At 37.0% G+C, this 26,440-nt stretch overlaps 2 protein-coding genes across 9 annotated transcripts in view; one reads left to right on the top strand and one right to left on the bottom strand.

Moving 5' to 3' along the window:
- ZNF382 (zinc finger protein 382) overlaps positions 1-26,440 on the top strand; it is a 121,895-nt gene that overhangs the window by 3,685 nt on the left and 91,770 nt on the right. For all 3 annotated transcript variants that reach the window (XM_047836855.1, XM_047836851.1, XM_047836857.1), the window contains exon 2: positions 13,740-13,835. The gene's annotated coding sequence lies outside the window, so the exon portion shown is untranslated. The remainder of the gene's footprint in view (positions 1-13,739; positions 13,836-26,440) is intronic.
- The window catches only part of ZNF260 (zinc finger protein 260), a 76,924-nt gene that overhangs the window by 22,616 nt on the left and 27,868 nt on the right, over positions 1-26,440 (bottom strand). For 4 of the 6 annotated variants that reach the window (XM_047836823.1, XM_047836825.1, XM_047836824.1 and 1 more), the window contains 3 exons: positions 22,770-22,863; positions 21,726-21,852; positions 15,373-17,786 (listed from right to left, as the gene is read on the bottom strand). In XM_047836823.1, coding sequence (XP_047692779.1) covers positions 16,372-17,786; positions 21,726-21,852; positions 22,770-22,823 — 1,596 coding nt within the window. In that variant the 5' untranslated portion in view covers positions 22,824-22,863 and the 3' untranslated portion in view covers positions 15,373-16,371. Of the gene's footprint in view, positions 1-15,372; positions 17,787-21,725; positions 21,853-22,769; positions 22,864-23,212; positions 23,358-26,440 lie in introns of those variants that run through there. The other 2 variants (XM_047836829.1, XM_047836822.1) reach the window with 2 other exon arrangements.

Below are 26,440 nucleotides of genomic sequence, written 5' to 3'. Positions count from 1 at the left end.
TTATTTTCTTTTGGTATCAGGGTATTGATGGCCTCATGGAATGAATTTGGAAGTTCTCCCTCCTCTTCTGATTTTTGGAATAGTTTGAGAAGAATAGGCATTAATTCTTCTTTAAACGTTAGGTAAAATTGGCCTGTGAAGTCATCTGGTCCTGGACTTTGTTTATTTTGGAGTTTCTTATTACTGATTCAATTTCATTGCTGATAATTGGTCTGTTCAAATTTTCTTCCTGCTTCAGTTTTGGTAGGTTATATGTTTCTAGGAATTTATCCATTACTTCTAGGTTGTCCAATTTGTTGGCATATATTTTTTCATAATATTCTCTTGTATTTTTGTGCCATTTGTTGTTATTTCTCCTCTCTTATTTGTATTTATTTAGGGTCCTTTCTCTTTTTTTTTGATAAGTCTGGGTAGATGTTTATCAATTTTATTGATATTTCAAGGAACTAGCTCCTGGTTTCATTGATCTGTTCTACTGTTTAATTTTCTGTATTATTTACTTCTGCTCTGATCTTTATTATTTCCTTCCTTCTGCTGATTTTAGGTTTTGTTTATTATTCTTTTTCTAGCTCCTTTAGTTGTACGGTTAGGTTGAGATTTTTCTTGCTTCTTGAGATAGGCCTGTATTGCTATAAACTTGTCTTAGAACTCTTAGAACTGGTTTTGCTGCATCCCAAAAATTTTGAACTGTTTTGTTTTCATTTTCATGTACTTTTTTTTATTTCTTCTTTTATTTCCTGATTAACCTATCATTATTTAGTAGCATGTTATTTATCCTCCATGTACTTGTGGTCTTTCCAGATTTTTTCTTGTGGTTCACTTTAGTTTCACAGTGTTGTAGTTAGAAAAGATGCATGATATGACTTCAGTCTTTTGGAACTCGTTGAGGTTTGTTTTTTGGCCTAATATGTGACATATTCTGGAGAATGTTCCATGTGCACTTGAAAAGAATGTGTATTCTGATGTTTTAGGATGGAATGTTCTGAATGTATCTGATACGTCTATTTGGTCCAGTGTGTCATTCAAAGTCCTTGTTGACTTTTTGTTTGGATGATCTTTCCATTGATGTAAGTGGGATGTTAACGTTCCCGCCATTATTGTATTGTAGATTTGTTTCCATGTGTTTATGAACTGCTTTATGTGTTTGGGTGCTTGCATGTTGGGTCTGTAAGTATTTATGATTTATATCATCTTGTTGCATCATTTCCTTTATTGTTATATAGTGTCCTTCTTTGTCTCTTGTTATCCTCTTTGTTTTAAAGTCTATTTTGTCTGATCTAAGTATCGCTACTCCAGCTTTCTTTTGAGATCTTTTGAGATGATAAATGTTTCTCCATTCCCTCACTTTCAAACTGCAGGTATCTTTAGGTCTAAAATTAGTCTCTTATAGGCAGCATATAGAGGGGGCTTGTTTTTGTTTTGTTTTGTTTTTATCCCTTCTGTCACCCTCTATCTTTTGATTGGAATATTTACTCTATTTACATTTAAAGTAACTATTGATATGTGTTTATTGCCTTTTTTTTTTTTTTACTTGTTTTGTAGTTGTTTCTAAAGATTTTCTCTGATTCTTTCTTGTCTTTTACTCTTTCACCGTTTGCTGGTTTACTTTAGTGGTATATTTGTATTTCTCTTTTTCTTTGCATATCTATTAGTGGCTTTTGATTTCTGGTTTCCATTAGGTATGTACATAACATCTTCTGCATATAGCAATCTGTATTAAGTTAATGGTCATTTAAGTTTGAACCTATTCTTTACTCTTGTCCTCCCCATGTTTTAGGTATATGGTATCACATTGTACTTCCTTTTTGGTGTATGTGTGAGATTCTTGACTGATTTTTTACAGAAATACTCATTTTTAATGCCTTTGTGTTCTCTACCTTCATACTGTCATTTTTAGTCTTTCCTTTCCACTCAAAGAGTACCCTTTAATATTTCTTACAGAGCTTGTTTAGTGGTCATGAATTCCTTTAGTTTTTGTCTCGGAAACTTCTTCTATTCTGAATGATTGGCTTGATGGATAGAGTATTCTTGGTTGCACATTTTCCCCATTCAGCCTTCGAATATATCATGCCACTCCTTTCTGGCTTTGCAAGTTTCTGCTGAAAACTCCGCTGATAGCCTTATGGGATTTCCTTTGTATGTAGCTGTCTTCTTTTCTCTTGCTGCTTTTAATATATTTTTTTACCACTGTATTTTGCCAATATGATTATAACATGCCTTAGTGTGGATCTGCCTTTGTTGATTTTGTTGGGGGTTCTCTTTGCATCCTGGATCTGGATATCTGTTTCCTTCCCCATATTAGGGAAGTTTTTAGTCATTGTTTCTTTTTTTTTTTTTTTAATTTTAATTTTAATTTTTTTAAATTTACATCCAAATTAGTTAGCATACAGTGAAACAATGATTTCAGGAGTAGAGTCCTTAATGCCCTTACCCATTTAGCCCATCCCCCCTCCCCCAACCCCTCCAGTAACCCTCAGTTTGTTTTCCATATTTAAGAGTCTCTTATGTTTTGTCCCTCTCCCTGTTTTAATATTATTTTTGTTTCCCTTCCCTTATGTTCATCTGTTTTGTCTCTTAAAGTTCTCATATGAGTGAGGTCATCTGATATTTGTCTTTTTCTAACTAATTTCACTTAGCATAATACCCTCCAGTTCCATCCACATAGTTGCAAGTGGCAAGATTTCTTTCTTTTTGATTGCCGAGTAATACTCCATTGTATATATATACCACATCTTCTTTATCCATTCATCCATCGATGGACATTTGGGCTCTTTCCATACTTTGGCTATTGTTGATAGTGCTGCTATAAACATTGGGGTGCATGTGTCCCTTCAAAAACATCACACCTGTATCCCATGGATAAATGCCTAGTAGTGCAATTGCTGGGCTGTAGGGTAGTTCTATTTTTAGTTTTTTGAGGCGCCTCCATACTGTTTTCCAGAGTGGCTGCACCAGCTTGCATTCCCACCAACAATGCAAAAGAGATCCTCTTTGTCCACATCCTCGCCAACATCTGTTTTTGCCTGAGTTGTTAATGTTAGCCATTCTGACAGGTGTAAGGTGGTATTTCATTGTGGTTTTGATTTGTATTTCCCTGATGATGAGTGATGTTGAGCATTTTTTCATGTGTCGGTTGGCCATCTGGATGTCTTCCTTGGAGAAGTGTCTATTCATGTCTTTTGCCCATTTCTTCACTGGATTATTTGTGTTTTGGGTGTTGAGTTTGATAAGTTTGTTATAGATTTTGGATACTAACCCTTTATCTGATATGTCATTTGCAAATATCTTCTCCCATTCTGTCGGTTGCCTTTTAGTTTTGCTGATTGTTTCCTTCGCTGTGCAGAAGCTTTTTATTTTGATGAGGTCCCAGTAGTTCATTTTTGCTTTTGTTTCCCTTGCCTCCAGAGACGTGTTGAGTAAGAAGTTTCTGCAGGCAAGATCAAAGAGGTTTTTGCCTGCTTTCTCCTTGGGGATTTTGATGGCTTCCTGTCTTACATTTAGGTCTTTCATCCATTTTGAGTTTATTTTTGTGTATGGTATAAGAAAGTGGCCCTGGTTCATTCTGGACAGCATGTCACTGTCCAGTTTTCCCAGCACCACTTGCTGAAGAGACTGTCTTTATTCCACTGGATATTCTTTCCTGCTTTGTCAAAGATTAGTTGACCATAAGTTTGTGGGCATTGTTTCTTCAAATAAATTTTCTTCCCCCTTTTCTCTCTCTTCTGCGACTCCTATAATAGGAATGTTATTACGCCTGATGGAGTCACTGTGTCCCCTAAGTGTATTCTTAGTTTGCATAATTCTTTTTTCCCTCTTTTGTTCAGCTTGGTTAGTTTTCATTACTCTGTTTTCTAGGTCATTAATTTGTTCCTCTGCTTCTGACAGCCTGTTTTTCATTCCATTAAGAATGTTACTCATTTGTTTATTGAGCCCTTTATCTCTGGTGTGGTATTTCTTATACCTGGGTTAATTATTTCACTGATGTCCTCTACTCTTTTGTCAATTCCAGTGATTATCCTTATGATCATTGCTCTAAATTCTTCAGCAGGCATGTTACTTATATCTGTTTTGTTTAGAACTCCAGCTGTGGCCTTGTTGGTTCTGTGCCCTTGTCATGTTCTTTCATTTGGGACAAATTCCTGTGTCTTCTCATTTTGTCTAAGTCTCTGTGCCTGTTTCTCTGTGTTAGGAAGGTTAAGCTATATCTTCTTTGACTGCAGTGGCATTATGAAGAAGAGGTCTGTAGTGCCCTGTAGTGTAGTGTCCCTTGTTCCCCAGGGCCTGGTGCTTCTTAGGAGTATTTGCAGTGTGTGCTCCATGAGTTCTGCTGTTGTGTCCTAGCTACTGTATCCTTCAGGCCAGTCATCTGCAGAGACTCTTTTTGCCTGTTGTGAGCAATGATTGGTTCCTCACCTGAATGTGATACTTTTTAACTAGGTGTGCTCTGGTTTGCTTGTGAAATGATACCTGTCACCACTGCCACTGAACCTAGGCCTCATAAAACTCCCAGGTCAGGAGCTGTGGTGTTAGCAAGGGTCTTCTGGGAGAGGGGGAATTACTGTGCTGGGACAGAGTCAAGTTGACTGAGAAGGGCTGTTCTTCTGGACTTCATGGTGGGGCACTGGGCTTGGTATAAGCAACTTAGGTAGAGAGTGTGAATGTTGTTCTGGTTCCTGCAGGTGGCCCTGTGCTTATGATGAGGGGCGAGGGAGTGAAATGACTCCTGATAGTTTCTTTGTTCCCAGAAGGGTCTCTCCTTGAATGCTGTGACTACTGCTCTGGGACACTCTTCAAGATGAGCAACTAACCTCCCTAGCTTGTGCCCCAAGCATTCTTCAGTTTGCTGTTTCTGTGCTGTTTGTTTGTGTGCTCTTTGCTCTGACTTTTCTTCAAGAGCAGCCATTTATAACCATGTGTTTAGTAACAATGGTAAGGAACGTGAACGTGCAACATATATTGTCAACCTGAAAATAAAGATCCACAATGAGAGGCAAATGAGTGTTTACTTGGAATTGAAGAATTACAGTTAGGGAAGCACAGATTCTGCCAGTAACCAGAAAAGTGTCCCACCTGTGAGGTGAAAGCAAGGGGTTTTTACCTGACTTGGATAAAAGGGAAAAAAAGTTAATTGGAACTAACAGGCTGAGACCATGTGATTACACATTGACCAACTGTTGTCTTGGTGTTAATAAATGAAATTGTTCCTGCGGCACCTGGATGGGTTATTTGGTTGGGCATCTGATTCTTGATTTTGGCTCAGGTCATGATTTCATTATTTTGTAAGTTCCAGGCCCACACTGTGCTGGCTGCCTGGAGCCTGCTTGGGATTCTCCCTATCTTTTTGCCCCTACCCCTGCTCGTGCTCTGTCTCTCTCAAAATAAGTGAATAAACTTAAAAAAATAAATGAAATTGATCCTCCTATGCATTAATTAACTATTCTGTCTTCAGAAAGTCCACAGCCAGCAGTTTATTGATCAGGATATCCATTGTCCTGCTGACTTTACCGACAATTGCTTATAAGACAGTTGCCACTTCTGGGCCAGACCAAGGGTCTTTTTGCCCAGTTTAAGCTTATTAGATCATTAGCCATTTGTTTTAGAAAGGAAAATTGGAGCTTCTCTCAAAAATGGAGTCTCTCATATCCAGAAATTTTGTACAGTTTCACAATATTAAATGAAAATAGAGGGTTTTAAGTTGTACATATTATTTGTTATTACCAAATACCAAAAGTTATTTGGTAAAAAATATTTACCTGTAGATGTATGAAATATGTATTAGCGTTTAATAATTTCCATTGTAACTGTGAGGTTTATGAAAGAAGGGATTTATTGTGTGTTAAGTCTTCAGTATTTACTGCAACAACTAGCACATGGTTGGCACTCATTAGATATTTGATGAAAGAATAGTTAAGTAGTACTTAATAAGTAATAGCAGTTACTTACTTTCTGGTTGCACAGAATAAACAGGCACAGAATGCCTTACATTTGTGTTACTCTGTCTAAAAGTACTCTACATTTGTTAGCTCTAACTTGTGTGCCAAAGAATATATTAATCCTGTGTTCCTCAAACGGGGTATGAGTTCTTTAGCATTCACAGGACTTTTGATATGGGTGAAAGATACTGTTACTCATGTTTTCTTTAAGGTTTATGTTACTAAATTTCTACACATAATGAATAACATATCAATAATCATCTTTTTAGAGCATTCAAACTTGATTACTAATTTTGATAAGTATAAATTCTTTAAGCTGTTTAAAGTTCAATTATAACATTAGTGAGTATAATATTTTAATTTATAATAAATGTTATTTGTTCTTCATAGCCTATTCTGGCACTGAGCTCCTAACATCCTTAGAATTTACTAAGTTTAGAGAGCTATGGAGATGTCTTTTGTTATGTTATGAAGCGACACCGTGAAACCCTTAAGTAACCAAAGCAGGGGCTGGTTGCTAGTGGCCCTGATCATGTGATTAGAGGGTTGGAACTTTCAGCACCCCACCCTCCATCCCAACTTCTGTGGAGGGGAGAAGTGCTGGAGGTTGAATTATTTCCCAAAGGCCAGTGATTTAATCAATTGAGGCTATTGTTAAAAAGATTCAACAGAGTCAACTTTACAGATTCGTTTGGCATTATGAAATGATTCATGAATCTGGCAGCATTCCATTGTTGCTGAGGTCTGAAATCAGATTCATTTGCCCCATGCACAGTAAGCCCATTTCTGAGTCACCAGGTTTGAAGCAGAGAAAGATTTATTGAAGGGCAACCCAATGAGAAGCCCAATAGGTCCCAAATCTCCTTTGTCCTGTTGAGCCTAGGAACAGTTTATATATTATTAGCAAAGTATGTGGGTTTTAGGGCAGGAAATGTATGGGCCTTGAAATTTCTAGAGAAGGTTTTTTTTTTTTTTTAAGACTTAGTTATTTAAAAAAAAATTTTTTTTAATGTTTATTTATTTTTGAGACAGAGAGAGACAGAGCATGAACGAGGGAGGGTCAGAGAGAGAGGGAGACACAGAATCTGAAGCAGGCTCCAGGCTCTGAGCTGTCAGCACAGAGCCTGACACGGGGCCCGAACTCACGGACTGTGAGATCATGACCTGAGCCGAAGTCGGCCGCTTAACTGACTGAGCCACCCAGGCGCCCCAAGACTTAGTTATTTTTGAGAGAGAGGGTATAAGCAGGAAAGGGGCACTTAACATTTCATCACATTGTTCCTTTTTTTTTTGTCCTCTTGAATACAAGATCTTTTAAGATCTCTTAGCTGCTTTGAAATATATAACACAGTATTATTAACTGTACTCAACTTGCTGTACATTTCCAAGACTTACCTTTTAACTAGGAGCTTGTACCTTTTGACCACCTCTTCCTATTTTCCCCACTCTCTACACCCCACCTCTGGCAACCACCAGTCTGTTCTCTGTATCTATGAGTTTAGGTTTTTTCTTTTTTATATTCTAGATATAAGTGGGATGATACAGTAATTGCCTTTCTCTGACTTACTTCACTTAGCACAATGTTCTCAAGGTCCATCCATGTTGTTGTAAATGGCAAAATTTCCCTTTTTTCAAGGCAAAGTAATATTCTATTGTATGTATGTATACACACCCCCCACACATACTCAATTTGTGTCCATTAATCCACTAACAGACACTTCAATTTTTTCCATGCCTTAGCTATTATAAATACTGCTGCAGTGAACATGGGGTGCAGATATCTTTTCAAGATTATGATTTAATTTCCTTCAATAAATACCTAGAATTGGAATTGCTGGATCATATGGTGGTTCTGTTAAGTCTTTGAGGAAACTGCTATTTTCCATAGTGTTTTTACCAGTTTACATTCCCAGTAGTAGTGCAAGAGCATTCCCTTTTCTCCACATCCTCACCAACACTTACTATTTCTTGACTTTTTGGTAATAGTTATTCTAGCACATGTGGTGATATTTCATTGTGGTTTACATTTGCCTTGATTTGCATTACCATTATGATTAGGTGCCTTTTCATCTTCCTGGATGGCATTTGTATGTCTTTGGAAAAATGTCTTTTGAGACCCTCTTAAAATTTTTTTTAATGTTTATTTATTTTTGAGAGAGAAAGAGAGAGACAGAGCATGAGCAGGGGAGGGGCAAAGAGAGAGGGAGACACAGAATCTGAAGCAGGCTCTAGACTCTGAGCTGTCAGCAGAGAGCCCGACACAGGACTCGAACCCAACAAACCATGAGATCATGACTTGAGCCAAAGTTGGACATTTAACTGACTGAGCCACCCAGGCGCCCTGAGAGATCCTCTTAAATTTGTAATTGGATCTTTTTTTCTATTGAGTTGTATGAGTTCTTTGTATATTTGGGGTGTTATAAGATACATTATTTGCAAATTATAATAATTTTCTCCCATTTTGTAGGTTACCTTTCATTTTGTTTTTAGTTAGGTGTGGTCTCACTTGTTGAATTTTGCTTTAGGTATCAAATCCAAAAAATCATCGCTAGGAAGGAGGTCTATGAGCTTAGTCTCTATGTTTTCTTATCAGAGTTTTATGGTTTCAGGTCTTATATTCAATTATTTAATCCATTTTGACTTGATTTTTGTGTGTGCTGTTAGTGCCCAGTTTCATTCTTTTCCTTGTGGCCCAATACCTACTGTATATTTTTGCTTCCTTTTTCATAAAATAATTGACTATATATGCATGAGTTTATGTTTGGACTCTCTAGTCTGTTCCATTGGTGTACATGTCTGTTTTTCTTTTAATGTTTGTTTATTTTGAGAGAGAGAGAGAGCACTCGAACAGGGGATGGACAGAGAGGAGAGAGTGAGAATCCCAAGCAGGCTCTCTGAGCCCACAAACTGGGAGGTCATGACCTGAGCCAAAATCAAGGGTCAGATGTTCAACCAACTGAGCCAACCAGGCACTTTTTTTTTTTTAATTTAGATGTTTATTTATTTTTGAGAGAGAGACAAAGTGAGAGTGAGGAAGGGACAGAGAGAGAGGGAGACACAGAATTTGAAGCAGGCTCCAAGCTCTGAGCTGTTAGCACAGAGCCCGATATGGGGCTCAAACTCACAACCATGGGATCATGACCTGAGCCAAAGTTGAACACTTAACCAACTCTACTGAGCTACCCAGGCACCCCTTGTTTTGTGTATTTTTTATTTTTTTATTTTTTTTAATGTTTATTTTTGAAGGAGAGAGAGACGGAGTGTGAGTGGGGGAGGGGCAGAGAGAGAGGAAGACACAGAATCTGAAGGAGGCTCCAGGCTCTGAGCTGTCAGCACAGAGCACGACGGGAGGCTCAAACCCTCAAACTGCGAGATCATGACCTGAGCTGAAGTCGGACACTTAATCGACTGAGCCACCCAGGTGCCCCCAGTTTTTTTTTTTCTAAGGTTTATTTATTTTTGAGACAGAGAGAGACAGAGCATGAATGGGGGAGGGTCAGAGAGAGAGGGAGACACAGAATCTGAAACACACAGAATCTGAAACAGGCACAGAGCCTGACTCAGAGCTCGAACTCACGGACCACGAGATCATGACCTGAGCCGAAGTCGGACGCTTAACCAACTGAGCCACCCAGGTGCCCCACCCCTTGTTTTGTTTTTTAAAGTAAGCTCTACGTCCAACATGGGGCTTGAACTCAAGATCCCAAGATCAAGAGTCACATGCTTTGCTGACTGAGCCAGCCAGGCACCCCAATAACCATTGTTTTGATTACTGTAGCTTTGTAATAACAATTTGAGATCTGAAAGTATAATGCCTCCAGCATTGTTTTTTTTTTTCAAGATGGATTTGGTTATTTGACATCTTCTGTGGTTTCATACAAATTTTGGGATCATTTGTTCTGGTTCTGTGAAAAATGCTGTTGGTATTTTGATAGAAATTGCATTAAATCTGTAGATTGCCTTTTGTAGTATGGACATTTAAGAAATATTTATTCTCCCAACTTGTGAGCATGGAATATCTTACCATTTGTTTGTGTCATCTTCAATTGCTTTCATCAGTGTTTTATAATTTTCAGAGTAGTGGGGCACCTGGGTGGCTCAGTCAGTTAAGCATCTGACTTTGGCTCAGGTCATGATCTTATGGTTCATGAGTTTGAGCCCCACGTCAGGATCTGTGCTAACAGCTCAGAGTCTGCAACCTGCTTCAGATTCTGTGTCTCCCCCTCTCTCTGCCCCTCCCCTGCTCATATTCTGTGTGTGTGTGTCTCTCTCTCTCTCAAAAATAAATAAACATTAAAAATTTATAATTTTCAGAGTATAGGTCTTTTACCCTAGTTAATTTATTCCTAGGTGTTTTATTTTTTTTTAATTTTTTTAATGTTTTACTTATTTTTGAGAGAGAGACAGAGAACGAGCAGGGGAGGGGGAGAGACAGAAGGAGACACAGAATCTGAAACAGGCTCTAGGCTCTGACAGCTCAGAGCCGACGTGGGGCTCGAACTTGTGAACCTCGAGGTCATGACTTGAGCTGAAGTTGGGTGCTTAACCGACTGAGCCACCCAGGTACCCCTGTTCCTAGGTATTTTATTTTTGGTGCAATTATAAATTAGATTGTTTTCTTAATTTCTTTCTGCTACCTCATTAGTGTATAGAAATACAGTGGATTTCTGTGCATTAATTTTGTATCCTGAGACATTACAGAAGTCATTTGTGAGTTCTGGTAGTTTTTTGATGGAGTCCTTAGAGTTTTCTATATAGTATATCATGTCATCTGCAAATAGTGAAAGTTTTACTTCTTCCTTAACTTATTTGGATGGCTTTTATTTCTTTGTGGTGTCTGATTGTTGTGACTAGGACTTCCAGTATTATCTTGAATAAAAGTGTAAGAGTGGACATTCATGTCTTATTCCTGATCTTGGGGGGAAAGCTCTCAGTTCTTTACCACTGAGTATAATGCTAACTGTGAGTTTTTCATATATGGCCTTTATTGTGTTTTGAGGTGCATTTCCTCTAAACCTACTTTGTTGAGGTTTTTATCATGAATGGATGTTGTACTTTGTGAAGTGCTTTTTCTAGGTCTATTGAAATGATCACATGGTTTTTATCCTTTCTCTTATTGATGTGATATATCACATTGATTGGTTTGTGAATATTGAGCTACCCTTGCAGCCCAAGAATAAATCTTACTTCCTCGTGGCGAATTATTTTTTTTAATGTATTGTTGGATTCAGTTTGCTAGTATATTATTGAGGATTTTTATATCTATGCTCATCAGAGATATTGGCCTGTACTCTTTTTTTCTTTCTTTTTTTTTTTTTTTTTTTTTTTTTTTTTTTTTGTAGTCTATCTGGCTTTGGTATCAGGGTAATGCTGGCCTCATACAATAAATATGAAAGCTTTCCTGTCTCTTTTTTCTTTTTTTCTTTTTTTTGGGAGGGGGGATAGTCTGAGACGTATAGGTATTAATTCTTCTTTAAATGTTTGGTAGAATTTACCTATGTACCTGTCTGGTCGTGGACTTTTGTTTGTCGGGAGTTTTTTGATTACTGATTTAATTTCATTGCTGTTAATTGGTCTGTTCAAATTTTCTGTTTCTTCCTGCTTCAGTTTTGGCAGGCTATATGTTTCTAGGAATTTATCCATTTCTTCTAGGATGCCCAATTTGCTGGCATATAAGTCATAATATTCTCTTATACTCTTTGTATTTCTGTGGCATTGGTTGTTATTTCTCCCTTTCATTTCTGATTTTGTTTGAGTCCTCTTTTTCTTTTGACCAGCCTGGCTAAAGGTTTACCTATTTTGTTGATCTTTTCAAAGAAATCCTCTTCGTTTCATTAATCTGTTCTATTGGTTTTTTTAGTTTCTATTTCATTTATTTCTGCTGTAATCTTTATCATTTCTTTCACTCTTTCTACTGGCTTTTGGTTTATTTATTCTTTTTCTAGTTCCTCAAGGTGTATGGTTATTCTTTGAGATTTTTCTTGCTTCTTGTGATAGGCCTGTGTTTCTTTAAACTTTCCTTTTAGCATAGGTTTTGCCATATCCCAATGATTTTGGCACTGTTGCTTTTTCATTTTCTTTTGTCTCTATGTATATTTTGATTTCCTTTTTGATTTTTTGGTTGACCCATTCATTGTTTAGTAGCATGTTATTTAGCCTCTATGTGTTTGCTTTCTTTCAGCATTTTTTCTTGTGGTTGATTTCTAGTTTCTGAGCATTGTGGTCAGAAATGATGCATGATATGACTTCAGTCTTTTTGAATTTGTTTCAATTTGTTTTGTGGTCTAACATGTCACCTATTCCAGAGAATGTTCTACATACCCTTGAAAAGAATGTGTATGGGGCACCTGGGTGGCTCAGTTGTTTAAGCGTCAGACTTCAGCTCAGGTCATGATCTCGTGGTTCATGAGTTCTAGCCCTGCATCGGGTTCTGTGCTGACAGCTCAGAGCCTGGGCCTGCTTCAGATTCTGTCTCCCTCTCTCTCTGCCTCTCCCCCACTCGTACTCTGTCTCTGTCAAAAATAAATAAAAACATTTAAAAAATTTAAAAAAAAAAAGAAAATGTGTATTTTGCTATTTTAAGATGGAATGTTATGAATATATCTGTTAGATCCATCTGGTCTAATGTGTCATTCAAAAACAGTTTCCTTGTTGATTTTTGTTTAGGTGATCTGTCTGTTGATGTAAGTGGGGTGTTAAAGTTCCATACTATTATTGTATCACTATAGGTTGCTTCCTTTATGTTTGTTATTAGCTGTTTTATGTGTGTGTGTGCTTTCATGTTGAATGCATAAATATTTACATTTATTATATCTTCTTTTTGGATTGTTCCCTTTATGGTTGTGTAGTATCCTTTATCTGTTGTTACAGTCTTTGTTTTAGAGTCTATTTTGTCTATTATAAATATTGCTACTCTAGCTTTCTTTTCAAGACTGTATGAATTTCACTGCCCTGTGTTTGAATTTACTGATCCTTTCTTCCACCTCATTAGTCTGCTGTTGAACTCTTGTGTTGTATTTTTTAATTCAGTGATTGTATTTTTCATTTCTGATTTCTGTGTGGTACTTTCTAATTTGTCTCTTTGTTGAAACACTCACTCTGTTCATGCATCATTTCCTGATCTTACTGAGCATCTTTATGACCATTATTTTGTAGAAATAAAGTTTTTTTTTAACATTTATTTTTTTTTTTTTGAGGGACAGAGCATGAATGGGGGAGGGGCAGAGCGAGAGGGAGACAGAGAATCAGAAGCAGGCTCCAGGCTCTGAGCTGTCAGCACAGAGCCCGATGTGGGGCTCGAACTCATGAACCGCGAGATTATGACCTGAGCTGAAGTCGGGCACTTAATTGACTGAGCCACCCAGGCATCCCTGGAAGCAATTTTTTTTTTTTTTTTTTTAAGTTTTAGACTTACAGAAAAATTCCAAGAGTACAGAATTTCCATACATCTTTCTCCCAGTCTGCGTAATACTAATATATTGCATTATCATAGTATAGTGATCAAAAATGGACATTAACATTGGGCTAATACTATCAATTAAAGTACAGGCTTTATTTTGATCTCACCAGGTTTTCTCCACTAATGTCTCAAAGATCAAATTCCTGCATTGTATTTAGTTCTAAATTTCCTTAGTCTCCTCCAATCTTTTGAGTTTTTCAGTCTTTCCTTGCCACTCATGACCTTGAAAAGTCATGGTTTCCTGGAGTATTGGGTAAGTTATTATATAGAAGGTTCTTCATTGTGTTTGTCTACAGTTTCCTCATGATTACATTATGGTTATGCTTTCTTTCTTTTTTTCTTTTTAGTGGCAATACTACTCATGTGGTGTGCCCTTCTTATTAGTGCCTCACTTTGGGTGGTATTTGTGCTGATGTCTTACTGCCGGTGATCATTTGGTTAAGGTAATATATGGAATGTTTTCTCCTTTTAATTATGTATTTGGGATTCGTTGGTATAATTTTAATGGCCTGTTTCTCTTTACATTTTCACCTTCAAATTTTAGTATCCATCAATGAATTTTGTATATGATTATTACTGTTATTACAGTGATTTCCTATTTCCCTCATTCATTTAATAATTCATTTAATAATTATTCATTAATATTGTTAATTATTCATTCATTTAATAATTTAATAATTAAAAAAAGGATTCTATTATATTTCATGGTTCACTGCAGCAATAAACAAGATAGGTCTGGAACATTCTCTCATTAGGGGGGAAAACAAGTTTCTAAGTAGGCTAGGGAAGATGTGGAAAAGATAAAGGACAAAATGAATATGGAAAGGAATGAGCATCAAAACGAAGTAGCAAAAAAATAGTTAATAGCAATAATTACATTATGGTTTATTGTACTAGCAGTCTGTGAAATAACAGGAGTTCATTACAAAGTTCAAAGAAAAACATTAATGGAATGTGACCAAAATATAGCTGTAATACAAATAAGGGAGGCATAATAAGGATATGTTGAATTTATTAAATTTTCATTTTTAATGATTTTGAAAAGTAAATGCCAAGATATATGGTTATTTAAGTGTATACATAAGGATTAGATAGCTTATTGTTTTAATTGTTCAAGCTAGCAAAAAAAAAAATAATAAAATAAAAATACACAAAGGAGTATATTGGCAAGTAGTTCTGGAGTATTACACCAACAAGAGAGAAACTAATCAGTATTGATTGGAACTCAGAATAACCAAGTAAAATGAGATGAAAGAGCAAATTAGCAGTGTGGTCACATAATAGCTCAGTAAGTAGAACGAACTATTAATGATTATAATAGAGTTGAAATATTTTAAAGATACGAAATAGTACATATCCTAATAAGAATAACAACAGGGACTCCTTGTCTTATTTTATAGCATATAAAATATCTACCAAGTATATATTTTTTAAAACTGCTAATTTATTTTTTTCTATAAAGTTGAGATTTTTTAAAGTTTATTTATTTATTTTGAGTGAGAGAGCAGGGGAGCAGCAGAAAGGGAAAGACAGAAACCCAAGCAGGCTCTGCACTCTCAGCGAGGAGCCAGACGTGGGGCTTGAACCCATGAACCATGAGATCGTGACCTGAGCTGAGATCAAGAGTTGGACATGTAACCAACTAAGCCACCCAGGCACCCCTAAAACTGCTCATTTAAGTAAAACACTAATTAGAAATATTTAAAGAAAATAGCCCAATATATCTCATAAGAAAATGGCTTAATTACTATTGCTGGTCATGCAAAACTTTAAAGAGTCCAGAAATTCTGGGGAAGACCAATTTAAAAAATTAAAATCTAATGAATAATAGTGACAAAAATGTATCGAAACAATAGGTAAATTCTTATAAAAATCTAATAACCAGTGGCTCATAATGAACATTATTTGCATAACCCAGTCAACTGTTGTGATTAACAAAAGAGATGATGGACACTTAATCTCTGTCACTAATTTTCTTTCTTTCTTCTTTTACTTTTCCTTTCCTTGATAAAATCAAAGTTCTGTTGATTGTTAAGCTGCCAAAACCCAGCAAGGCAACACAGAAAAAGTACAAATACACAAACCCCGTTGGAGTCATGGTAGTAGTAGAGTTCTAAATCCTCTAAAGGTGAGTTTACCAAGTTTATAATCATTGCAATAGTTGTAGATTTTCCCCTCCTTTAATAAATCTGAGACAGATAAGATTGGCTTAGTAAATTTTATGAAATATTTAAAGTGCCCCTTTGGATCCTCATTGGTACTGTCTAGAGGTAAAAAGAAAGGCTTTTCTAAAGGAATTGTATTGTGGTAGGAATTTAGGCAAGTCTGTCATGTCAAAACAGAAATTTTAAATCAATCATTTAATAACAATGGAAAGGAGATTACACATCTACTACTAAAGTAAAAATAGAAAATGAAACATAAATTTACACAAATACCATGCACAGACACAAGACTTTAAAACCACATAGTATCTGACTGGAAGTTTTAACTCTCTGGAGGAAGAAAATTACACTATATAAACAAACAAGAAATTAGAATGCAAAAGATTTATTTGAAGAATATTACAAATTAGTAAGCCAAAAACAATGAATAGACAAAAGAACAGAAACACAAACACCAAAAGTAATTGTAAACAAAACATGCCTGGAAAAGAAATTCATGTGAATTTAACTAGTTAATTAATGAAACACATTTTCCACATATATCAGAAATGAATAGGGACCATCCTACCTAAATGGATATTCAGAAGGTTAACTGACAGGAGAAATATTTGGCAGTATCTAACAAAACAAAGTATATACACCACTGAGTGATTGTACTAAATAGAGTGGCCACAAAGTCTGGAAGCAGTAAGAGCAACATAATCACCTTGATTACTTATTATAATGCATCAATTTTCCCAGTGAAACTCAGAAACCAAACTTTTGTACATGTCTTTCATTCAAAAGACTTCTTACCAGTATAATTTTTTTGATCTCATGTAAGGTGCTTACCCACACTAAAGGCATTCCCGCATTCCTCACATTCATAGGGTTTCTTACCAGTATGAATTCTCTGATGTTTTGTAAAGGATGAACTATGTCTAAAGGCTTTCCCACATGCTTTGCATTCATAAGGTTTCTCTCCAGTGTGAATTCTCTGATGTTCAGTAAGGGCTGAACTATGTCTAAAAGCCTTCCCACATACCTTACATTCATAAGGTTTCTCACCACTGTGAATCCTCTGATGTTGAATAAGTGCTGACGTAAGTCTAAAGAACTTTCCACACTCTTTACATTCATAAGGTTTCTGACCACTGTGAATTCTCTGATGTCGAGTAAGTTCACTACCTACTCCAAAAGCTTTCCCACATTCCTTACATTTATAGGGTTTCTCACCAGTATGAATTCTCTGATGTCTAGTCAGGGATGAACTGTTTCTAAAGACTTTTCCACATGCCTTGCATTCATAGGGTTTCTTTCCAGTATGAATTCTCTGATGTCGAGCCAGTTCTCTACATACCCCAAAGGTTTTTCCACATTCTTTACATGCATAAGGTTTCTCACCTGTATGAATTCGCTGATGTTCAATAAGCTGTGAACTAATTCTAAAGACCTTCTCACATTGTATACATTTGTACGGTTTCTCACCAGTATGAATTCTCTGATGTTCAGTTAGCTGTGAATGGAATCTAAAGTCCTTGCCACATTCCATACATTTGTAAGGTTTCTCATCAGTATGGATTTTCTGGTGTCGAGCAAGTTGTGCATGCACTCTAAAGGATTTCCCACAGAAAGTGCATTCATAGGCTTTCTCACCATCATGAATTATTTTTAGTGGAGTTATTTCTTCAACTTTTCTAATGGTCCTTTTAAATTCCTTACATTTATAGCACTTCTGATCATCATGCATTTTCTGGTGTATACTAAGGTCTTCATAAAAACTAAATGGATTCCTATATTCCATATATTTACAAGGTTTTACACCAGTATGAATGTTCAGTTGTAGGGTATGTGGGTCATCTCCAAAGGTTTTCCAATATGCATTACACTGATATGTTTTCTCACCAGTATGTATTTTCTCACATTCATCAAAACTTAAGTCACAGCTAAGGACCTTTTCATATTCCTTATATTCATAGGGTTTCTTGCTTTCATGAATTCTCTGATGTGATATAAGAGATTTATGATGTTTATAATTTGGCACTTTTTCAGAGCTGATTTTCATTTGGCTGAAATATCCCACTTCAGGTCTTTGTACTTCAGTCTTGCTTTTGCTTTGCCAGTCATTTCTGAAAATGGAGCTCTCCAAACCAATGAATTTACCTTCTGTTACTTTCCACTGAAAACCATTATTTTCAATAATGTCCTTTCCATTAAATAAATACTTTGTGTCATACTTGGACTCCAAATCTGAAAGAGAGGGGAAAAGAAATAATTTTTTTCATGTGGTATAAAAATGAAACATTTATACAATGCAGAGGAGAAAAATTGTAAATATAAACAATGCGAGTGAATGATTAAAGTATTGTAATGAAGTTTTAAGAAAGATCAGAGAATGATGAAAGCATAATATAAGATTGTGAGGTTTGTGGTAAGGGAAACAGATTAAGTCAGTGTCTGACATGTAGATGTTGATCATCATCTAGTAAGCTTGTCAAGTACTAATGTTTGGAAACAAGTCCAGATAAACTGACCAATATCAATAGATGTAGAACTAGTTATCATATAGAGATAATGCTGATGTGGATCATGATTTGATCGTCTATACATACTAATAATTTTGTATGTTTTTTTAAACAATAGAATCCAAATACTTTAGTGGATAACAAGGTGCTTGTAAGATCTCATTTTAATCCATTATCCCCTTTCACATAATCTTTTTTTCACCTCTTACAGCAAACCAAATTTACACCCACAGGATATTTCATTTCTCAAGAAATGCATTCTTTATACACCACCCACATTTCACTGTCTGGGTCTAAAAGTTAATATCCTTAGAAAGGATATACTGATTGTAAGTTCATATTTATGTTTCTGTTCTAATATCTGGTTGCTTGCCTTCACATTATTTTTTTCAATTCTATATTCAGTAATTTTCTGTTACATTGTTTAACCTTATTCCTTAAATTCCAAAAGGACAAATGTAGTCATTACATGCCACTGAGTAACAAACCCCAAGGACATACACATTGAAAATTACAGGGAAATAAAATCACTGGATGAAAGGAATCTAAATGAGACAAAAAGGAAATATTACAAATATCCACTGGGTAATACAGTAGATCATCAAAGTAATGGGGCACCTGGGTGGCTCCGTTGATTAAACATCTGACTGCAGCTCAGGTCATGATCTCACAGCTTGTGAGTTCAGGCCCCACGTTGGGCTTTGTGCTGACAGCTCAGAGCCTGGAGCCTGCTTCGGATTTTGTGTTTCCCTCTCTCTGCTCCTCCCCAACTTGTGCTGTCTCACTCAAAAATAGGGGCGCCTGGGTGGCGCAGTCGGTTAAGCGTCCGACTTCAGCCAGGTCACGATCTCGTGATCCGTGAGTTCAAGCCCCGCGTCAGGCTCTGGGCTGATGGCTCAGAGCCTGGAGCTATTTCCGATTCTGTGTCTCCCTCTCTCTCTGCCCCTCCCCCGTTCATGCTCTGTCTCTATCCCAAAAATAAATAAACGTTGAAAAAAAAAAAGAAAATTAAAAAATAAATAAATAAACAAGCATTTAAAAAATAATAATTATGTAAGTATAAGAATAATGTAGTAGTTTTAGTATGTCTCCATGCCTTTTAACCCTCACATTGTACTGTAGTGATTTATACACACACACACACACACACACACACACACACAGTGTTTATGAATGTTTTCTAATTGACTCTACTTGCACTGTCTCCATCACTGCTGTTAATTCCCTGCTATGCAGAACGATGATATTCTTCATGTGTCAATAGAAATGAGGAATTTTATTTACTTTTCTTCATTAGCTTTTTCTAAATTTTTCAACGTTTATTTATTTTGGGGACAGAGAGAGACAGAGCATGAACGGGGGAGGGGCAGAGAGAGAGGGAGACACAGAATCAGAAACAGGCTCCAGGCTCTGAGCCATCAGCCCAGAGCCCGACGCGGGGCTCGAACTCACGGACCGCGAGATCGTGACCTGGCTGAAGTCGGACGCTTAACCGACTGCGCCACCCAGGCGCCCCACTTTTTCTAAATTTTTTAAATGTTTATCTTAGAGAGAGAGAGAGAGACAGAGCACGAGCAAGGGAGGGAGGGCAGAGAGAGAAAGAGGAAGACACAGAATCCGAAACAGGCTCTAAGCTCTGCGTTGACAGTGCAGAGCCCGACATGGGGCTTAAACTCATGAACCGTGAGATCATGACCCGAGCTGAAGTTGGATGCCTAATAGACTGAGCCACCCAGGTGCCCCTTCATTAGTTTTTTCACTATCACTTATCTATCCTACAGAAATCCTAATCTATATTTAAATGTTTTCCTTCATGCTCTTTCCCAGGTATTCCTTTCCATTTTCCTGTACTCAGAACCAACGATGTTATATTCTGCACGGCAGTATCAGAATATTTTTGATACTTATAGTAGGTATATATCATACCATATAAGGCTTATACAATTCTGAAAAGGGGAATAAGCTAACAGAATGATGTGGAAAAGGTGGTACAGGTGGGCAAGAGTGGAAGGCACTTTGTAACAAAGGATCTGTTGGACATTGGCTGGAGACTGGCAATCAGATGAGAGGATAACCTGAGGAAAATCCAAAGTGGATGATAAACATTACATAATACAGGGCGGAAATAATTTTCTGTGACTGAATTATGTTATATGTAACAAAGGTATAATAATACAGTCATTATTGGATTAGGATAGTAAAATCATAAATGAGTGCCAGTATCAGTAAATCAAAAAGCAGTTCTACCTAGAAATGAAACGATGGGGCACCTGGGTGGCTCAGCCGGTTCAGTGTCTGACTTCATCTCAGGTCACGATCTCACAGTTTGTGAGTTCAAGCCCTGTGTCGGGCTCCATGCTGACAGCTCAGAGCCCACAGCCTGCTTTGGATTCTGTGTTTCCCTCTCTCTCTGCCCCTTCCCTGCTCACGCTCTCTCTCTCTCTCTCTCTCTAAAATAAAGAAACATTAAAAAATGAAAGAAAGAAAATTCCACCAAATGTGGAAATGTAATTGAAATTAAAAAAAATTTTCAGAGAATGATCACATTGAAAATGCAGTTGACCGGTGAAACCAGGGTTAGGGCCCCCGTGCCCTGCACAATCAAAAATCCTCATATAACTTTGACTCCTCCCAAACTTAACTATTAATAGCCTACTATTGACTGGAAGCCTTTCCAATAACAAATAGCTAACACATAGTTTATATATTATATGTATTATATTCTGTATTCATAAAGAAAATGTTAAGAAAATCATAAGAGAAAATACATTTACAGTATTCTATTACCTTCATCAAAAAGTTTACACAGAAGTACACCAACATAGTTCAAACCTCTGTTGTTGAAGGGTCAACTATATTACATTACATTACATTAAAACCTATGGAGGTTGTTAGTCACACAAAAAGTAAGGATTTACCTGCTTTTGACACTAATTAGCTGTATAACCTTGGGATAGCTGCCTAAATACTCTTTGTCTTAGCAAAATAATACAAGTACTATTCATGTCATCAGGTTATTGAGAAATTAAAAGAGCCCATATATTAAAATTCCTTAGAATAGGGCCTGGTACATGGCACGAACTATGTAATCTGACAGGAAAACAAGTAGCTTTCTAAAACATTAAAAGATCCTTGCTATAATACTGACAATGTTAAATGCAAAGTTCTTCAACCACAAAACAGGTATAATATAATGCATATGGCAGGTAATGAACAATGAACATAAATTCTGTTTATCCATCTAACATATAAATTACACAGATTCTTCTAATAATTGTAATGACTCAGGACATGGTTTCTTAGCTGTTCTTCAAGAAGGTGTGATAACAAAGCATTTATAGCAATTCTGACTTTAATCACAGTATAATAGCTCTCTCAAAGGATATGCTATATGTGTTCTAAAATTCAAAATAAACTCCCTGGGTATCAGGGAAAGTAGAAATATGAAGGGACTGAGAGAATACAAACATGAAGAATGATGGATGTGCTTCATGGAGGTGTCATCTCCAACACAATGTTCAACCCATGCCTTTGGAAACAGAAGAGATGTACCCATTTTCTTTCAAAAGATAGTCTTGGGTTTACTGACAAGCAACTCTATGATAGAATAGAGCAGCTGATAGAATAGAGCATATTCTAAATTATATGAAGCAGATAAATTTACCCAGTGAGACCAAGTTGCTATAGTTCTCCATCATCACATCCCAATATAAGTCCCTCTGAGCCGAATCCAGATATTCCCATTCCTCTTGAGAGAAGCTGATGACCACATCCCTGAAAGTCACCAATTCCTGAAACAAAAAACCATATATAAATGAAATATTTTTGAGAAAAAGAATTGCATTATGGTAAGCCAATTAGTAAACTAGTAGGCAAGGGTGGGTAGAATGTTATGGTATGGGAGTAAGGAAATTAGCGCTCCCAAACAGGACTATCTACATATCTTTAAAGAATCTATTTGACTCAGAGAATATCTTCCTGCATATTATGGAATTTCTTAATTCCATAAGCATGTTAAGCATGTCTGGAAATAAAATGAGCTGCATGAATTAATAAAGGTGAGTTTCTATATCCTTGTTTCTCTGTAAAGGAAAAGTATCTAACTTAGAAAATGGGATATGAACACTAATTTATAATTTCTTGCAGCCCTAAATTCAGTACTGTGTTAAGTATTATTTAACATGATATGATCAGAACTTTTGCTTCTAATGACAAACCATTTAATAAGTACTTTTTAGTGGCTACAAAATAGTCTTGGTGAAAAAATATCAGGCTTAATTGTATTTAGACATTTACAATGGATAAGGTGTTCTTCAATTCTGGGAGTCTACAATCATCTATGTATGATGGAGATCAGTGAAAATCAAATCCAGTCTACCTGGAAACTCCAGTCTCCAGAAGTACAGAATTTTCCCATATGTAATCAAATGGATACATCTGATCTTTATCCAAGAATATGAAAAAGTATGGTAAATTCCTCCATCTAGGTATTCCATTTCTACTCTATAGTTGCTGTTAACAAAAGACTTAACAAATAAGAGTGTTGAGCATTATTTGGAGAATAGATAGGCACACGAGTTATACTGTTATGTTTGGTTCCAACTCTCACTAGAAAGTGAAAAACTATGGGAATGTGGGGCAGGCCCTATTTGGTACAGAGATTCAGAAAAAGGAAATGTTCACAAAGGAGACAGGTTCAGCAACTTACATGGTCCATGCTTAGAACTGTAAGGAATTGGTCAGGGAATTCCATTTCTGCCATGACAGCGTTAGGAGCTCCGATGACATGCTCCCTGTCAAAACTAATGAAAATTATATATAAAAATATATAGCAAATAAAGAAACATTTGTTCAGGAAAATCTACCAAAACTTATAAGCTGAGAGTCTGCAGTATCTGAACCAAACCTGCACCCTTCCTTGTTCATCACATCTTAGTGAGAAAGATACTCCATTCCAAATTGGTACAATCAAGGACACAGGCTTCCTCACCAATTGTCAACCTGTGTTCCCAGTCAGGTGGCTGTCTTCCTGGGAAGAGCAGGATACCAACATTTCTCATCCTGCCCTCAGCTACCCATTGCTCAGGGAAATGCAGCTAAGGGACATAGATTTTCTTCTGTTTGGTTCCAAACACAAAATGTAATGTGTACCTTGGGTGTGGCCCTGGTGAGAATACTGGGGTTCCAGTTGTCTGTCTTGAATCTTGGGGTAGGATTTCCATGCCAACAGATCTTGGCAAACTGAAACCTCTGGCTGCTGCACTCACCCTCTCCCCACCTACAAAGCACCCAGCTCCTAAAAGCAGAAGTGTGACAGAGAGAAGCATGCCACTGTCCCTAACCCAAGAACAAGGTCTGTGGCTTGGTGATTTTGTCCAGAGGGAGAAGCTGGCCACAGACAAGAGAGTTCCATATGTGTCTCCATAGGAAATGACCTCATTTGTAACTGTAGAAAAGTTCAAGCCTAAGGACATTCTCAAAAACAGTGAGGTTTTACTAAAAGACTATTAGGAGAAGATTGAAAGATTCGCTGGAGATATATGAACTATAGGCTGGCTAGTTTCCCAGAAAGAATTAGACACTTACAGAGCTGTTCCCTTTGTCAGAACAAATCCCAGATACTGACTTGATTACATTGGTCTGTGAAGCAGTATATACTTCACAGCATTGTTGAAAGCAGAAATCATGATTTCTGCAACTTAACGGCTGGGAGATACTCAAAAGATAGACCTGTGGAAACCACTGTCATCCAAAGGTGACTGTGGTAATAATCAAGGCTGTACCCTAAAGGAGCAATATCACAGATTTTCAGTGTGGGCTGGGGGAAGACATTGCACTTAAACTAGCTAGTCACTAAAGAAAACAAGCAAATAACAAGTCTGGTGGTGGGGAGCACTAGTAGGGGAAACAGACAAAAATACCAGATATGTTACAATTATCTATAATTTCTACTTTCTATAAATAAAGAAAAAGTCCAAAGTAATAGGAAAATGGCCCATCAACAAAACAGAAACTGCCTGCAAGAACACCAAATTTAACAAAGACTTCAAAGTAGCCATAAATATATTCAGATAAACAAAAGAACCTATACTTACATAAAGGTATGGTCACAGTGTCACATCAATATCAATAAAGAAAAGCTATTTAATACCACATGGGAATCCTACACTTGAAAAGTATTGTAATATGAAATGAAAATTTCACTAGAGCAACTCAATATTAGATATAAACTGGCAGAAGAAAATACTGGCAAACTTAAAAGATATTGTGCAGTCTAACAGGAAAAACAAATGAAAAAGAGACTTAGAAAACCTGGATGCAAGCATACCTACATATATAATGGATGTATGAGAAGAGAGAAAAGGATCATTTTAACATCGTCCAATAACAATGAAAAGTTCTCAAAGTTATATTTTTTACATCCAGGAAGCTCAACACACCCAGCAGGATCAAGGCACAGAGATCTACAAATAGACACAACATGGTAAAAACGGTGAAATGTGAAAGAGAAATTTGTTTGGTTGTTGTTTTTTTGTTGTTTTGTTTTGTTTTTTAAGTCAGCTCTAGGCCCAATGTGGCATTTGAACTCATGACCCTGAGACAAGAGCCCCCCTTGATCTACCGACTGAGCCAGCCAGGTGCCCGCTGAAAGAAAAATATGAAAGCAGCAAGAAGAAAATGAGTTGTTACTTACAAGTGAGCCCCAGTAAGAATAATTAATGACCTCTCCTTAGAAATAACAGAGACCAGAATGTAAACCAAGACTCAAAAACTTCAACCAGGAATGCTATAATAAGCAAAACTATTTTTTGGAAATGAAGATGAAATAGAAACTGGGAGAATTAATTGCTAGCAGACCTATATTAATACTGAAGGGAGTTCTTCAAGCAGAAAGCAAATGATTCGAGGCAGTAATATATATCCACATGAAAAGATAAAGAGAGGTGACTGGGTGGCTCAGTGGGTTAAGTGTCCAGTTTCAGCTCAGGTCATGATCTCACAGTTTGGGAGTTTGAGCCTCGCATCAGGCTCAGCTCAGAGCCTGGAGCCTGCTTTAGATTCTGTGTCTCCCCTTTCTCTGCCCATCCCCAGCTCATGCTCCCTCTCTCCTCTCTCTCTCAAAAATAAATGAACATTTAAAAACAAAATTTTTTTTAAAAAGAAAACATAAAGAGCACCAGGAAAGGTAATTATTTGATAAACAAAGACAGTATACATGTATATTTTTCTCTTAGTTAACTGATTTAAATATCAACTATATGAAATAACATGTTTTATTAGGCCTACAATATATAAAAGTATAATTTGGGAGGGGCCAAGATGGCAGAACAACATGGAAGTTTTTTTTGCGTTTCGTATCCATGAAATACAGCCATATCAACACTAAACCATCTTGCACACGTAAAAACTGATTTGAGAAATAACACAACAATCTGCACAACCTGAACCAGAGAACAACCACATTCACTGGTGCTGGAACAAGGACGTTAAGGGTGAAGCCTGGTGCCAGATGTGTGTTGTGATTTTCCATATCCCTGAAACACTGCTATAAGATCACGTGAACTTTTTCTGGGATGGGCTGGCACCCAGCCACAGTCTCTGGGCATCAGCAGCAGCATGGTCCCACAAACATTCCCGGGTGCGACTGGCACCTGGCCATTACTTGGTGAGACCCTCCCCCAGAAGGTCTGCACAGGTCAAAGCCGCAGTCTCAGAAGTGAGGGGAAACACAGCCACAACTGAGAAAAAACGCAGAGGGGGAGGTACAGCCTGGCAGCCTGACACCTTGGTCATGGACAATGTAGAACTAGGGAGTGGATGGAAGGTGAAGACAAAGGATGGGTGCACAATTGCTGATCAGGGAGAACAGTGTTCCGATACTAGAGAGTGGGTATCTGGGTGGTGCCATCTTCACCTCTCCTGCGCATGTGCATACACACCTCTAAGTGCCAAAACAATCCACCCCAGTAAGCTAAGCAGTGCCATCTAGTGGAGAACGGAGCCATTACACTAAGCCCTGCCCAACCGGACCAACCTCGCTCTTAAGGAACACCACAAGTCTCTCCGCCTGCTCAGTTTACAGACTATAAAGTGCTTCATAGTTGGACTTCTAGGGGAAAATGATGTAATTTCAATTGTATTTCAGTCTGTTCGCTGGTCCATCTATTCAACTTTTTTTTCTTTTTGTGAATACAGAAAGAAATTTATTTTTATTGTCAATTTTTATTAACATTTTTCTTTAATTTTTTCTACTATATTTACTTTTGTAAACTTTTCAAATTTTATTTTACTTATATCATTTCATATTACATTTCATTGTATTCATTTTTCAAATTTTCAAACATTTTCCTTTTATTTTTTCTTTTTTTTCTTGTCTTT

This window comes from Prionailurus viverrinus, chromosome E2 (assembly GCF_022837055.1).
Source record: "Prionailurus viverrinus isolate Anna chromosome E2, UM_Priviv_1.0, whole genome shotgun sequence".
NCBI classification, from domain to species: Eukaryota; Metazoa; Chordata; class Mammalia; order Carnivora; family Felidae; genus Prionailurus; species Prionailurus viverrinus.
Note: the sequence above shows the minus strand (reverse complement) of the source record. Positions and strands in the feature narration are given on the sequence as shown.